Source organism: Centruroides vittatus, unplaced genomic scaffold (genome assembly GCF_030686945.1).
Source record: "Centruroides vittatus isolate TY-2023 unplaced genomic scaffold, ASM3068694v2 contig_1213, whole genome shotgun sequence".
Taxonomy (NCBI): Eukaryota; Metazoa; Arthropoda; class Arachnida; order Scorpiones; family Buthidae; genus Centruroides; species Centruroides vittatus.
Genome location: NW_027120776.1, coordinates 2033498 through 2047493, shown reverse-complemented (window position 1 = coordinate 2047493; position 13996 = coordinate 2033498). Strand labels below are relative to the sequence as shown.

The window sequence follows — 13996 nt, the reverse complement described above, 5'->3', positions numbered from 1 at the left end:
CTACGGCACAGCGTAAATTCCTCTTGTAGTGTATCTCCTACAGGAAAAACACAAGAAAAGTTGCCCTTTCTGCCTTTAGAAAACACTTTTACTGCTACAAGATACGTACCAACCTCACGTGTTTTTTAAGATTTAGACTTTACAACCCTACGCCATGAAAGACCCTTTGTCAAATAATGAATTTAAACGGTCAGACCTTACAATACAGTTCGTTAGTGTATGGTAAATGGGACTTCCTCTCAACAGAACCATAAAGAACTCGAGTCCTTCCTTCCTCGAAGGATCCATAGATATATTTTGATACAAGATTATATTGTATATAATATAATAGATGAGAATTTATAATAAAATAAATGAAACTCACCCACAATGTAGTCATAAATTTCATGTTTAGACGAAGAAAATTGAAGGCAGAAGCAGACTAAAAAGCCTATCGAATACATTAAAACATTGATTCTTTGGGATTATTCGCATGCTAACTATTTATTACAATAAATGAGTTTAAGAATTCCCCCCCACCTCCAAATAATTGCTTCGGGTCCTGTTCTATAATCGGCTTGTCATACTTGAACTATTTTATACAAGCTTCGTATCCGTTTTTTCATTTAAAAATAGAAAAAAATGTGTTAAATTCGATTCTTACGCGAGGCCCTACCGTGGGGTTCTTCACTCTAAACTAAGGTCTTGTGTTTTTAAATTTATTATTGTTATTTAAATTAGGCCTATTATTTAGTGTTCCTCGCGTGCCTTAGTAGTGGATAAAACCAATGAACACTACTAGTAGCGGTTTCGGCCTGGCTGAGTTGAGTTTTCCGGGTTTTCTCCACGTCTGTAACGCCTAAATAGGAGACAGTTTCCCTTAAAAAGACCTCCCGGAAGGCACCCCCATAGGCAGATCGCCCGGGTGTTGCGTTGCCATAACTAAACAAACAAACAACTAAATAGGGCCCATTATAGAAAGTCGTTTCAGGAGGTACCTTCTCCTTACAGATTGCGTTACGTTCCATAGTTACGTTACCTGATTCAATACGAAGTGGAGTGAAAGTAGAAGGACAGGACGTCATGAAAACAGACAAGTGAAAACCACCGGTCCTGTATTATTCCAAGTTCATTAATATTTTATTCTATATCCATATTTTTGTAATGTCTGTAAAGACATTAAGGTATACCTCATAATATCTTAAAATGGCCGTGAATTCACAAATTACAGTATACAATTACAAATCAAAAGTCACTCTGTATACATTATATACATATTCTCGTTTATTGTTTGCTTGTAAAGACAATGTAATGAGTAAAAACCGTAGAGGTCAACCGTAAGGTCCAAGACGAATTAAATCCGCTGCTTTTTCTCCAATCATGACAGCCGTTGCATGAGGCAATCCTCCAACTAGAGTAGGCATCACCGAACAATCTGCCACTCTCAAATTCCTTACGCCTTTCACTCTGAAATAATAATGCGTGATTAATTAACTTTTACATAAATTACTTACCTTAGTTTCTTCTTACCTTAGATTTGGATCTACGACTGTCCTAGGGTCGTGAGGATCGCCCATCTTGCAAGTACCGCTACCGTGGTAAAGGCTAACCGTGAATACTCTTAACACGCATCCCAAGTATTCATCACTGTCGCGAGGGTGATGTTCGCACATAGGGAATACAGATTCAATTTCCTGTGTCCCGACTTCTCTCATGGAATGTGTCCTCCCGAAGGTTTTGCAGAATTTCGCTCCTAAAATGTATAATTTGTAAGACAATTGGCTTAATACGTTTTAACAACTAAGGACTCTACCTACCTTCTATCAAAGACAGGAGATCCTCTATTTTGGCAAAGTAGTTGGTATTAATTATGGGCTGATCGAAGGGATCGGAAGACTTCAATTTAACGAAACCGCGACTTTTCGGACGTAGAATAATTGGCATACAGGAGATAGTATGTTTGAATTTATACCTGCTAAATGCATTGATGTATACCTGTAATATACACACATGTATATATATATATATATTATAATAATATAGTTAATTAGAGATTTTTAGGTTTAAATACAGTATATAATTTTACAAAAGATAATTTAAAAACACTTACATCTTTCCTAAAACCCACTTGCGGCATAAGAAGAGGCAAACCTGTATCAGATAATGAATTTGCAGCAATGCCAACTAAAATATCCGACCAACCTTCCTTCTCTACGGGAGTCCTCAGGAATCCCAAGACTTCCACCCCAGCTAAGGAAGTCACTCGACCTGTAATTTAGATAAAAGTTAATGAGGTATGTCTCAGGATGGCCCAAAAGGATGGCCTACCGAGTTTAATGCTCTTATTACAACAGATATATAAATCTTTCTCAAATATCTTTTGTTACAATGTGTTCAATATACGTCCAATTTCACTTTACATCCTTTATAATGTTACCTTAGTTTGAAATTATTCTGAACGTCTCTTGAAATTGCAAGGATTTCACACTCAACGTCTTTGAAATGCTTTGAAAGTTGGCACATTCCGTACTCTTGTCTTACTAGGATGTAAAGTGTATTTTCTCTTGTAATAAATAAATACGGTAAGTTAAATCATCATTAACGTGAACATAACATGGAATATCCCTACCAGGAACAATTATGAGCCCACCTTGAAACATCATCTTTAACACATACACTTATAAATGCAACATTCTATGGTTTTTTTGTGCTCTCTCAGCGTTGAAGGGTCTAAAACCACAAAAAACTACGAGGTAAGAGTACGCACTAGCAATTGTCACAAACAAATGGCCCACTGCCTTCATAAGCGAAGCAATCCTCGTGTCATCACTCCTTATAGGTGCTGTACTGTACCCAGTCCTCTGAATACGAGTTTCCACATCCTGCGCAAATGGTGGATTCGTCCTTTTCATAAGTGCCACCTTGGGCCAAACATTTTCAAATTCTAACATTTGGTTTCCTTTTTATCTGTCTAATAGATTTACCGTCTGTTTTCGCCTTATTCTCTAGAGCTCTTTCTGCCATTCTTATTATTTTTGCCTTTTCTAAATTCTGTTTTTCCTTTTCTGTTTTTTCTAAATCATGTTTGAATGGTGAAGAGGTAATTATTTCTGATTTTCGTGCGGATCTCTTCCTTTTTTTTTAATCCTTATCTTCTTTTACCTCGATTTGTGGAAGAATTGTGCGAATACCTGCAATAGGGTCTAGTGGTATTCGAAGTCTTATTTTCCAAAACTTACATACAAGTGATAGAAAAACACATTTTACCTTGTGAATTCTAAATAAAGCTGACCATACTGATGACAATATGGCTTCTCCGCCTGCTGTTGTAGACACAGTAAAAAGTTGCATCGAAAACTGCAGTGCTGCCATGTGTATAACATTACTCCGCGTACTCTTACCCACCGTTAACCTAATCCTCATTGGATATCATCAAACACTGGAGCACTGAACAGTTAGTCGTATGTTTTCGCCTGTCCATCATAGTTTTCCACGCTTTTTCATTGGGTTCATTGTATGACACCTAAATAAAAACCAGTTTCCTATATAAGACCTCTTGGGAGACAGATTATATGTTTCGTTGCCCCATCCATAGGTCCATTCATTCTTTTACATAAGCATTAAAGCTGAGGACAAACGTATCGAACATATTGTAATCTGGCTCCAAATGCCAATTTGAGTAAGATATTTATGGTCCATTAGGGGCCATCCCGTATCTATTAGTTTATAACTATTGAAAATCCTACCTCTTCCATGAAATTTATAATCCGTAATATCTTTTGGTGTGAATGATAGCGTATGTAAAGAATATGGTTTATCTATTGTAAAAATGACAGAAGTGGTGACATGGTCATGAAAGTTCTTTCCAACAGGTAAATCGGCTACGACTGCAATCTAAAAAGGCAACTTATTTAGATCATTAATATAAGAAATAAAGAATTTACATATACTTTTCACCTATTTCTACTTACTCCCAATTCGTGTAAGTGCTCGCGAGGACCTATTCCAGACAGCATAAGCAGTTTGGCAGTGTTAACTGTTCCGGCAGAGATGATTATTTCTTTTCTAGCGTATACTATTTTAGTGACGTTAAAATATTCGTAACTCACTCCTTTTGCTCGCTTAAACTCGTCTATTAATATCTAATTAAAGAAGAAATGTGGAAAATTTATGGGCTGCATGTAACTATGGAATATATATAGAAGACAATGGCAACGTCAGGTACAACTTTTAAAAATTCATCTCGGTAAATTTTGACTTGAAGCACGTGGTTTTCACAAAAATATAATTGAAATCTCTGTCGTACTGTAAGCACTGAGCGTCTTTCTTAACAAGTCTATTACGGGTTTCACCAGGTCAATCCATAATGACGTACCTGGATGGGTTACCCCGAAAAACACCTGAGGTTTCTCGACCCTCCCGAATGCGACTCTGGTCTCCAGGTTGGATGGCTGCCAGTCCAACTGCTCGTCCATCTATCGTCCACAGAAATATAAAGTGTAACATCAGTTATTTATTCTATTTTTTTAAAATAAGAATGTTCTATACAAATTTAGTTGCATTTTCTGCCATTAGGTAGCGTTCGTACCGGTATACGGTAATACGGGCTTATTAAATTTCTTCTCCAACCCATTTCTGCTCGTATTTTCTTGTCTTATTGGCACACTTCTGTCTGTTTTTTGGGGGGTTGAATTGGTGGAATAAGACAATAGAAACTCCATGCGGCTAGCCCATTGGTCAGGAGCGAACCCGCAACAAGTGTTAAGTGGTTTTATACGCTTCATCACAGACGGGTGGGCACGCTGTTTCTTTCGAGGCTGTGATGATTGGCCTAACCCTCCGACAATTTCTGCTCTTTCTTTCTTCTTGTCTCGTTATTTCCTATTGTCTTTCCATCCAAACTATATTTAAAAAGATTTGATGGAAGGGACGTTAACTTCTGCTTCTGTACATCACACTCTTTTTTAGCAATCCTACCTATGGCACCAGCCAGCGCTACCTAGTTGCAGAAATTGTAACTAAAGCTTGCGTAAAATCCAGTGTTATTTCGAGTATTTTCTTTGAAAATCCACGTGTTCAAAGTACAAATCCGCGGAGATTCGAAGTTTTAAAACTGTGCCAGACGTTCGCACGACGCTACCTTAGTTACGAGAGCCGAAGTCATCACTCTTAAATTCTGTCGATGCAAGTTTGGTTTGACGTATGCTGTATACGAGTTTTTCCTTTTCCCGTGTTCGATAGTCCCTTGACTGATATAAAATGCTGCAAAATAAATAGTAAATGCGAATAATTTACTGAGAATCGCTCATATTGCATAATAGAGTTAATTTATGTACAGGTACTTATATGCCAGGCTATTAATGGTGAAGAAATTTAATCTATTTTAATTTTTTACAAGTAAATTAAAGGAAATTAAAAAGGAATTGTATATCGTAAAAACTTATTCTTAAAACAAAAAATTATATTAAAAGTTCACTAATAGATCGTATAAGTGTGAGGGATATAAATTTTAGTGGGTTGAATCACATGGATTACCATTGACAAGCGGATAAAACCAACGAACACTGATGGTGAATTCGCTCCTAGCCACTTAGATTTTTTTCCGGTTTTCATCATGTTTATAAAGCTAAACAGGGGCCAGTTTCTCATAGAAAGACATCTAGGAAATAATCCTCGGCTGATTGCCCACTTGTATTGTATAGAAATAAACAATTACGTTTATTACCATTGATATTCTCGATATATCGCAATACCCTTGAAAATCTCATTGATCAGTAAAATCTATTTAAAAAGCCCGAAATTCGGTGGGCATTACAAGAAACCCTTCGCGACACATTAAAAATCCTCATTGATCGGAACGAACCGTATTGAAAAACATTAAAATTCTGGTTGTTAACAAGTTGGTTAATTAAGAGAAGACCGTATCTATTTCAAATCCCATTGATTAGTGTAACCTATTGCAACGTATGGAATTCGACGAATTTTATTTTATTTCTTTACTTTTAACATACTCATCGAGAGTTGATCAAGGCCCATTATGAGGATACAGACAGATGGTGAGAAAATGGCCCGACATTCGGAACAGATCACCATGAAAAATTCCTGATGCCCATCTCGATTTCATCTCGGGTAACGCCAGAGCACCAAGCTGACGCCTCTACATCCTCGCCCGTATTCAATGGACATAACAGAGAAACACTTGATAACGTCTATTAAAAATCATGGAATTTTTCCAATATGCCATACAGTTCAATTGTTGGAGCCTGAAGGATCTCTGTGGTACCTCTCTTCTCTTAGTACAGGAGTGCATTAAGAATTTTAAAGATATGGTTTACAAAATTCCGATTAAGATCTATCTAATAAAATCGATTACTTACAATCATGGCGATCGGTATTAAAATCACGTATGGGTAGACCCATCTCTCTGACTGCACCCAAAAAGTTTTTCAGTAATGGGCTGTAATAAGGCGAATGAGAAACGGTCAATGGACCTCCTACTCCATGAAATTCTAAAAAGTAAAAAAATTAATTTAAAATCTACTTTTATTCGCTGTTTTTTTTATTTAATTAAGCATTACCATTATGGTAATCGGTATTATTTTCTGCTCTGATAAAGTATCCGAATATATCCTTCCAGCTCCATCCGATTGCGCCTTGTTCGGCCCACAAATCGTAATCCTTTCGTTGACCTCTAACGTATAGATTGTAGTTCAAATTGCTGGTTCCTCCTAGAACTCTGCCTGCCATCCACGGGGGAGACTGAAACAAATTAATTAACGGTTATTTTCACAATAAAATTTCTATGGTTTGAATACCCATCACAATGGTTCCACAAAGTATATCTTATTTAGCAGTGGCGTGCCGTGACATTTGATGATAGGGAAGCTGTGTTTCTGTAAGAAGCCGACTTCCAGAGGCAATCAGTTAATTGCGCGTCAGTAATGGTCTAGGGTCCATTCGTACATGGGTGGTGGCTGTAGAGACAAAGACGACAAGTATCTGACAAAAACCGTTTATTTTAACATAAAATAAACATATACTATGTACAAAATAGTTTGCTTTAGGACAATCAGCCGTTCGGACATTCTGGGCGTCGATGTGGTTCTTCGATGGTCGATCGAAGGTGGCCACGGGACAGTTGCGTTGACAAGTCTGTAAGGCACGGGGAGACTTCCTCCGTTGGAGTCGGGGACACGGTCGAAGTCCGAAGTGGCACGGATTACAGGTTGGCACAATAGACGAGAAATTGTTTTTTCTTCCCCCCCTTTTTTTGCGCGTCGACACACGGCGTTTCGGTTATTCGGAACGTTAACCGAGTGCCAGGTGTCCTCGATTGTCTGGGATTATATCAATCTCCGTTCTTTCTTTCGTCCATTTTGATTGGTCGTTCTCTCTCAATCACGCTTCCCGAGTGGTTGGTCCCTGGTTACTAAGAGTAACGAGGCTCTTACCTGAGCGGGAGAAAAGTCAAAATCGAAGACGAATTCGATCTTCCACCGATCATAGGACGACTTCCTTTCGCGATTTATGGTTTCTGCCTGGCAGTTTGATACAAACAACGGGTGTCCGACTACAAACGACTTTTACCTATTTTTTTTTTTTTTTAAACTAATAAATTTTCTCTAAATTAACCGTTTTTTCGCGTCTTTCGTCACGGGTCGGACCTGTCCGGAACCTCACATTTCCATAAAAGTTTTAAACAAATACTGGAAATGACAAAAATAAACCGTGGTCGAAAAACTGCGCTCAGCAGACTCACTAATAGACGGTACCGTAAATATTAATGATATTAAATCATATAATTCTTTTAGTACGTCTTTGTTCGGATCGACGTTAATTATAATATGTTTTATGTCTAAGAGTTACTGGTCGATATAGTCCGAACACGAATATAAATATTGCGATTCGCTACGTAATTTAGATAAATCAAAAAATTTCCCGTAAAATTTACTTAATTTAAAGAATTAAAACACGCTTGGAAAAATTGTTAATAATTTTAATATTATGAAAAACATCTAAAAGTGATAAAAATTGTAAAGATTTTATGTCTGAAAATCTGTCAATATAATTATAATTTTCTTTTAATTATACAGTAATTAAATATAACTTTGCAAAAAAAACGTACATAAAAATAACATTGAATACTCTTTACTTTTTAAATCTTAAACAATTCACTTAGTCAGATAGCGCCCTACCAGTGGCTAAAAGATAGAATCGTTGGAAGCGTTACACGTGTGTAGCTTCCACGCGCTAAACCGGCTGAGTTGGTGCTCTGTAAAGCGCGATGCGCCAATGCCCTCTAGCTGCTTTACACCATTCAGTTATTCTCGCCGTGAAAGCTGTCTCGGAAGCGCTTCCATTCCGCCACTGACATTCGAATATACAATAGCAATCTTTGTGGATGCAGCGCTTCCACCGCTTCCAATGACGGCACGCCACTGTTATTTAGACAGGAATTATTTTGTGGAACCACTTGTTTCCAACTTCAGTGGTGTTTCTGATGGAAAGAGAAAGTTGTAAATATCTCGTTTCAATTCAGAACCCAATGTAGGACGGATTACAGGATTAATGGGATAAGACAACGCAACACATCAGCGATCTGCAGTTAGGTCAATCTGCTAAAGAGACCAAACAGCAAATCTACCAAATAGGGTCCGTCATGCCCTATGAAAAAGAAAAATGCCCCTATTTATGTGTTAAACAAAGGATCTATGGGAAAATGACCCTATATAGGTGTTAGGCACGTTAAGAAAACTGAGAAAACTCCACGTAGCTAGACCATTCATGAAAGACAATCCGGCGTTAAAATAGTTCTATCCATTGGGCCACTGGTGGACAGCGCGCAACAGAAACAGAATACGTTGACAAAAATAATTAAATTTCGATTTCTCAACGAACCAATAAAATTTTCAACTTACATTATGGTAAAAGTCGAAGAAGCTTCGTTTCTGTGGATAGACCCTGTAGCCCCAGTTCGGTGGATTTATCAGATCTGCGTGCTGAATAAACGGCATGAGAGGGATGTATGACATTTTATTAGGTTCTATCCCAGCCTCTAACAAAAGAACACTGTGATTCGGATCCTCCGACAGTCTGCTAGCCACCACCGATCCAGCGGATCCGCTTCCAACTGAAAGAACAAAGAATCAATTAAATTTGAAATTAAATCAGAAAATGTTATTTTTTCCTCGCTGAAAATTGAATTCTGTGCGTTTTACGTAGGAAGAAACGTGTTTCATAAACGTAAATTCGGCCCAACTCTTGTAGTTTGTCAATGCAAAGCCCATCAGTGATCGATGAGCACGGTGGGGCAAAAACCATCGATAGCAGTAGCTCTTGAGTTCGAGCCTGACCAACCGGATGGCCACGCGGAGTTTTTCTTATTTTCTCCACGTGTCTAACACCCTAAATAGGGGAGTTCCCCGCACTTTCCCGTAGAAAGTCCTTCCTCCATAGAAAGCTCATGGAGATCTGCAAAGGGGAAAGTGACAGAGAAGACTGAACGCCCACGTGTTGCGTTACTTTATTTCCATGAATTTCAATCCAACATCTTACGCAACACGTGGACGATCAGCCTTCTTTGTCACTTCCAGCATGTCGAGCCAGCCCTTAATCATCGGCCTCGCCATTGTGGCCCTGGCTGAGCGTACCGTGAGTATGATTAAAAGGCACTCAGGAGGTAAAAGTAGTAGTAGTAAATTCCCTTGCATCATTATCATCATCATACAAATACGACTTTTACCACTGTTTCGTTTATTCGAATACACTTGGGCCTCAAATCTTAAATGGGTCCGGACCTCTCTCGGAAATCGAGAAGTCGGCAGAGTTGACCTTAACGTTAATGTCGACGTAAAGGTCAACTTCATAGAGTGACTTTGGATGCTTTACCGGACCCTTTCTTGTCTTACTGGGGAAAGTGAGGGTGAAAAGGGTTAGGTTCCTGTTTTGTTCACTCTTCTAGGCGCTTCTGGTATTCATTATATTACGAGTAGAAATAACAACCACCTCACGGTAGTTGTACGCGTTCTGGTCCTTACTGTTGGCCTTTCAAGGTCAAGAGAGACCCTTCTTGAGTTATCCAGTATATTAAAACATGGAAATGGTAATAAAAAAACACCTTTATATTTTGTCAAATTAACGTACAAGAAGCGCAGTAGGATGAATCACTTGTAACAATTGTTGTTGAGGCCTCCGTATATGCGAGATCTTGCCGGTTCCCCTGTAATGAGGACCCTAATAGGCCTAAACCATCTGAAAATGCACGGATTTTAAATGTTACCAGACAAGATGACCCACTTTCACTTAAACAGGAAGTTTTTTATATACAGTATTAAACAATGAATACTTGTTCCACCAGGATTTGTCTATCACATCACGCCGTTGTTAACGCAAGACATGAACCTGCAAACAATGGCACATCTAAGTAACACACTACAATTGATATAGGGCCTATAAGAAGTTTTTCGCCTCTACTTTCTCACATTACATCCCACTTTCAGCTGGCCCTATGACTACTACATTAATGCTAATAAGTTAGGAATATCTCCACTCCCGTGAGAAGGGCCCTTCTGAATAGAGCCAACTGGTCCGGGCCTCATATTTACGAAGGCCTCAACAATATTTACGTATTAAAAATGATCTTTATGTCTTCCATCAACATTTTTAACGCTTCTTTGTTCTTTTAGTCTACTATGGCCTCGTAAAGGTAAGGGGCCCGGCCTTACCTTAGTGAGACAGACAGATCGTCCTACACTAGAAACTTCCAGGAATTGGCAGTGTTTTACAGCCGTTTTAAAAGAATACAACTCGAGAAGACATTTTAAAACGAAACATGCAACTTTAACTAAAATTTAAATGAAGAAAGCCGAAAAAAACAAGCCGAACCTCCAGTATGCGGACACCCTTAAACGGCGGTTCAGAGGTGGCCGCTATTGTAGGTTCGGCTGTATCCGCCATTATTTCAGAAACATGCCTACAAAATTACCTCCGAACAACGGCCATTTTTACCGTTACTGTCGGTGGCCGTTGTTCACAGGTTTATTATTCTATAAATAACTGTTCTACCGTAAATCATATGACTACGGCCAAGAATTAGGCAACATTGTTATAAAATTTATCATCTTTGCTAGATTAAAAGATGATAATTGGTGTGGAAGGAAGATAAGGAACCTGTTTGATTGGCGTATTAGCATATATATAAGGTTATTAGGTTATATATAGTCGCAGTCGGGGGCATAAGAGGTTTTCCAACGCATTATATCCCAATTTTGTTTGTCCCATTGCCATTTTATCATCATTTATAGCTTGGTATGGAAGGAAGATGAGCTTGTCTTATGTAAGCTTGCGGTTGGCACTGTATATCCAGCTTCAGGTGTCCCATCGGCTTGAAATACCGACACGCCAGGAGATTCTCATCTTTTTTCCAACCACACCAGAAAAAATTACTCTGTAGATCTGTAATTACGTTGACACATATTGATGCTTCTCACCGAATGGTGTTCTAGATTCATCAATTTATCATCATAAAAAAAAATACACGTTGCAAGGATGAATAAACAGAGCAATGAAGCGAGCAATCTCCCTCAATCTCTAATAAAATAATAATTTAACAATTAATTAATCGCATACAAAAAGTTAAATTTCGATATAATGCAGCTACCCTCTTAAAACGCCAGCGTAAATACGCTGGCGTTTTAAGAGGGTAGCTGCATTTATTGATAGCATAGCCTATACTAAATGCACGTTTTTGCAGTGGAGGCCAATTTTCATCACCAAATTTATGTGTATAACCCATTACAATACACGTACTTCGATTTAGTACCGATTTCTGAATGTTGATAAAATGCTTAAAGAACAACATGAAATATATTATATTTCGTATCTGTCAGTTTATAGAGGAAAGTGTTCACTATAAGCTTGAATTCCTCGTGTAGTGTATCATCCTTCCCCGTAATTTTGTGAGGCCCTACAGAAAATTACCGGGAGGGATGATACACTAAATCGTTTAAAAGAGTAGCCTATTTTTATGCCTTCAGAAAATATTTTAACAGGTACAGTACAACTAACGATTACGGTACCATCTTTACGTGTTTTTAGACTTATAGCGTATGGTTATACGCTATAAGAGGCCCGTCGTTAAATAATAAATGTAAAGGGCGAGGCCCTACGATACAGCTCGTTTAGTGTGTGGTATTTGGGACTTCCTCTCAACAGAATCATAAAGAACTCGAGTCCTTCCTTCCTCGAAGGATCCATAGATACATTTCGATACAAGATTATATTGTATATAATATAATAGATGAGAATTTATAATAAAACAAATGAAACTCACCCACGATGTAGTCATAAATTTCATGTTTAGACAAAGAAAATCGCAAGCAGAAGCAGATTAAAAAGCCTATCGAATACATTAAAACATTGATTCTTTGGGATTATTCGCATGCAAGCTATTTATTACAATAAACGAGTTTAAGAATCCCCCCACCTCCAAATAATTGCTTCGGGTCCTGTTCTATAATCGGCTTGTCATACTTGAACTATTTTATAGAAGCTTCGTATTCATTTTTTCATTTAAAAATTAAAAAACAAAAAATATGTTAATGTTAAATGCCCTAAATTAGGGTCTCGTGTTTTTAAATTTATCACTACTTAAACGCCTTTGTGATTCTTACACGAAGTTCTGAAAGGGTTTTAAATAATGAGAAATTTAAAAACGCGAGGCCCTAATCTGGATTTAACGCCTAAATAAAGCCCAATTTCTTGTAGAAAGTCCATCCAGGAGAACCTCAAAATTGGAGTGAGAGTGGAAGCTGGCTGGTTCAACTGTACTCGGAGGCGTATCCAGAATATGGGTGCTGCTTGACGAAAATTCGGGTAGACAGATCAATGGTGCGTTATAACTTCACCAGGTCCAGGAAGATTTGAATTAGGAGCAATTGCAATGGGCAAATTGCTCCTAATTCAAATTAGCAATTGCACGGGGCCTCAGACAATTGCTCTTTTTGCCCATAGGATAACGCGCCAGTAGACAGAGGCACCCCTTGCTCCATCGTTTTTCGGAGGTTACTCATCGTGATTAATGAGGTTTAATGTTACTCGTCCTCATTAACGAGGTAATTGAGTAACTTCAAATATGCGTTATATATAACTAATTGCTTTTGTATCGAGGGGTGCTGCAGCACCATAAGCACCCTCCCTATACGCCCGACTGTACTGTAAAATACTAATTTTAAAACTAGATACTGTTGTAAGCCTACAGTACATAACAAGATAATCGCCCCTCTATTTATTTACTCTATTCTGTAGGCACTAAAAAGGCCCTTTTCGAGCTCAATCGTAGATTTGACCAAGCCCACGTTGGGGCCCAACCTACCCAAGACAGATTTCCTCCCAATTTCTTCTTGAAATGTTCTTTAGCCTAAAAAAAGGGTAAAACTATTGTTTTCCTTGTGTTCTTTATCGAATATAACTTAAAACGGACGAGATTTATTATACAGAATTGGGTATACTTTTACTATTACACGGGGTATACTTTTACGTGTAGTATTTAACCAGTGGCGTGCCGTCATTGGAAGCGATGGAAGCGCCGATTCCACCTTTCAATGACCTTCCCTTGAATTTTATAAAATATAAATTTTCATATTTTAACGTACTTTGAATTAATTAAAATTAATATTTTATTATAACTGCATTATGTATCTTTTACAAATTTCTATACTACACGTGAAAAAAAAAAACGATAAGATTGCTATTGTATATTCGAATAATTCGGTGGCGGAAGGAATGTCGAAACCGGGTCAGTCTGCAATCAGCCAGATTATATAGGCATTAGCACACGCGGTTTACAGTGCACCAACCTCACCCGGTTTAGCTGGTAGAAGCGACACACGCGTAAAGAGTACGCGACTTTATATCCCGGAGCGGTTGTGGGCTGTTAGCTGCCTGCTAGTCACCCTTGCCCGATTATGTGAATCACGAGCAGACTAGATCAACGGCGGGCAACCCGCGGGCCAGCTAC

General features: G+C 38.3%; 1 protein-coding gene across 1 annotated transcript; it reads right to left on the bottom strand.

Annotated features, from left to right (window-relative positions):
• Window positions 1-1241: 1241 nt before the first annotated feature.
• LOC136986521 (glucose dehydrogenase [FAD, quinone]-like) lies at window positions 1242-6727 on the bottom strand. Its single transcript, XM_067284074.1, has 9 exons — window positions 6558-6727; window positions 6357-6488; window positions 5120-5241; window positions 3951-4121; window positions 3726-3873; window positions 2090-2247; window positions 1797-1974; window positions 1510-1732; window positions 1242-1446 (listed from the first exon to the last, which is right to left on the bottom strand). The coding sequence occupies exons 1-9, from the start codon at window positions 6724-6726 to the stop codon at window positions 1311-1313; spliced, it is 1437 nt and encodes a 478-aa protein (XP_067140175.1). The 5' UTR covers window position 6727; the 3' UTR covers window positions 1242-1310.
• Window positions 6728-13996: the final 7269 nt, after the last annotated feature.

Bases quoted from the DNA above. Each gene is read 5' to 3' on its own strand.
- LOC136986521 (XM_067284074.1), bottom strand. From the start codon at position 6,726: ATGGCAGGCAGAGTTCTAGGAGGAACCAGCAATTTGAACTACAATCTA. The intron at 4,122-5,119 runs GTAGCGTCGTGC...TTCTTTAATTAG, and splicing joins CTTCGGCTCTCGTAACTAAG to ATATTAATAGACGAGTTTAA. The intron at 1,975-2,089 runs GTAAGTGTTTTT...TGTATATTACAG, and splicing joins AAGTGGGTTTTAGGAAAGAT to GTATACATCAATGCATTTAG.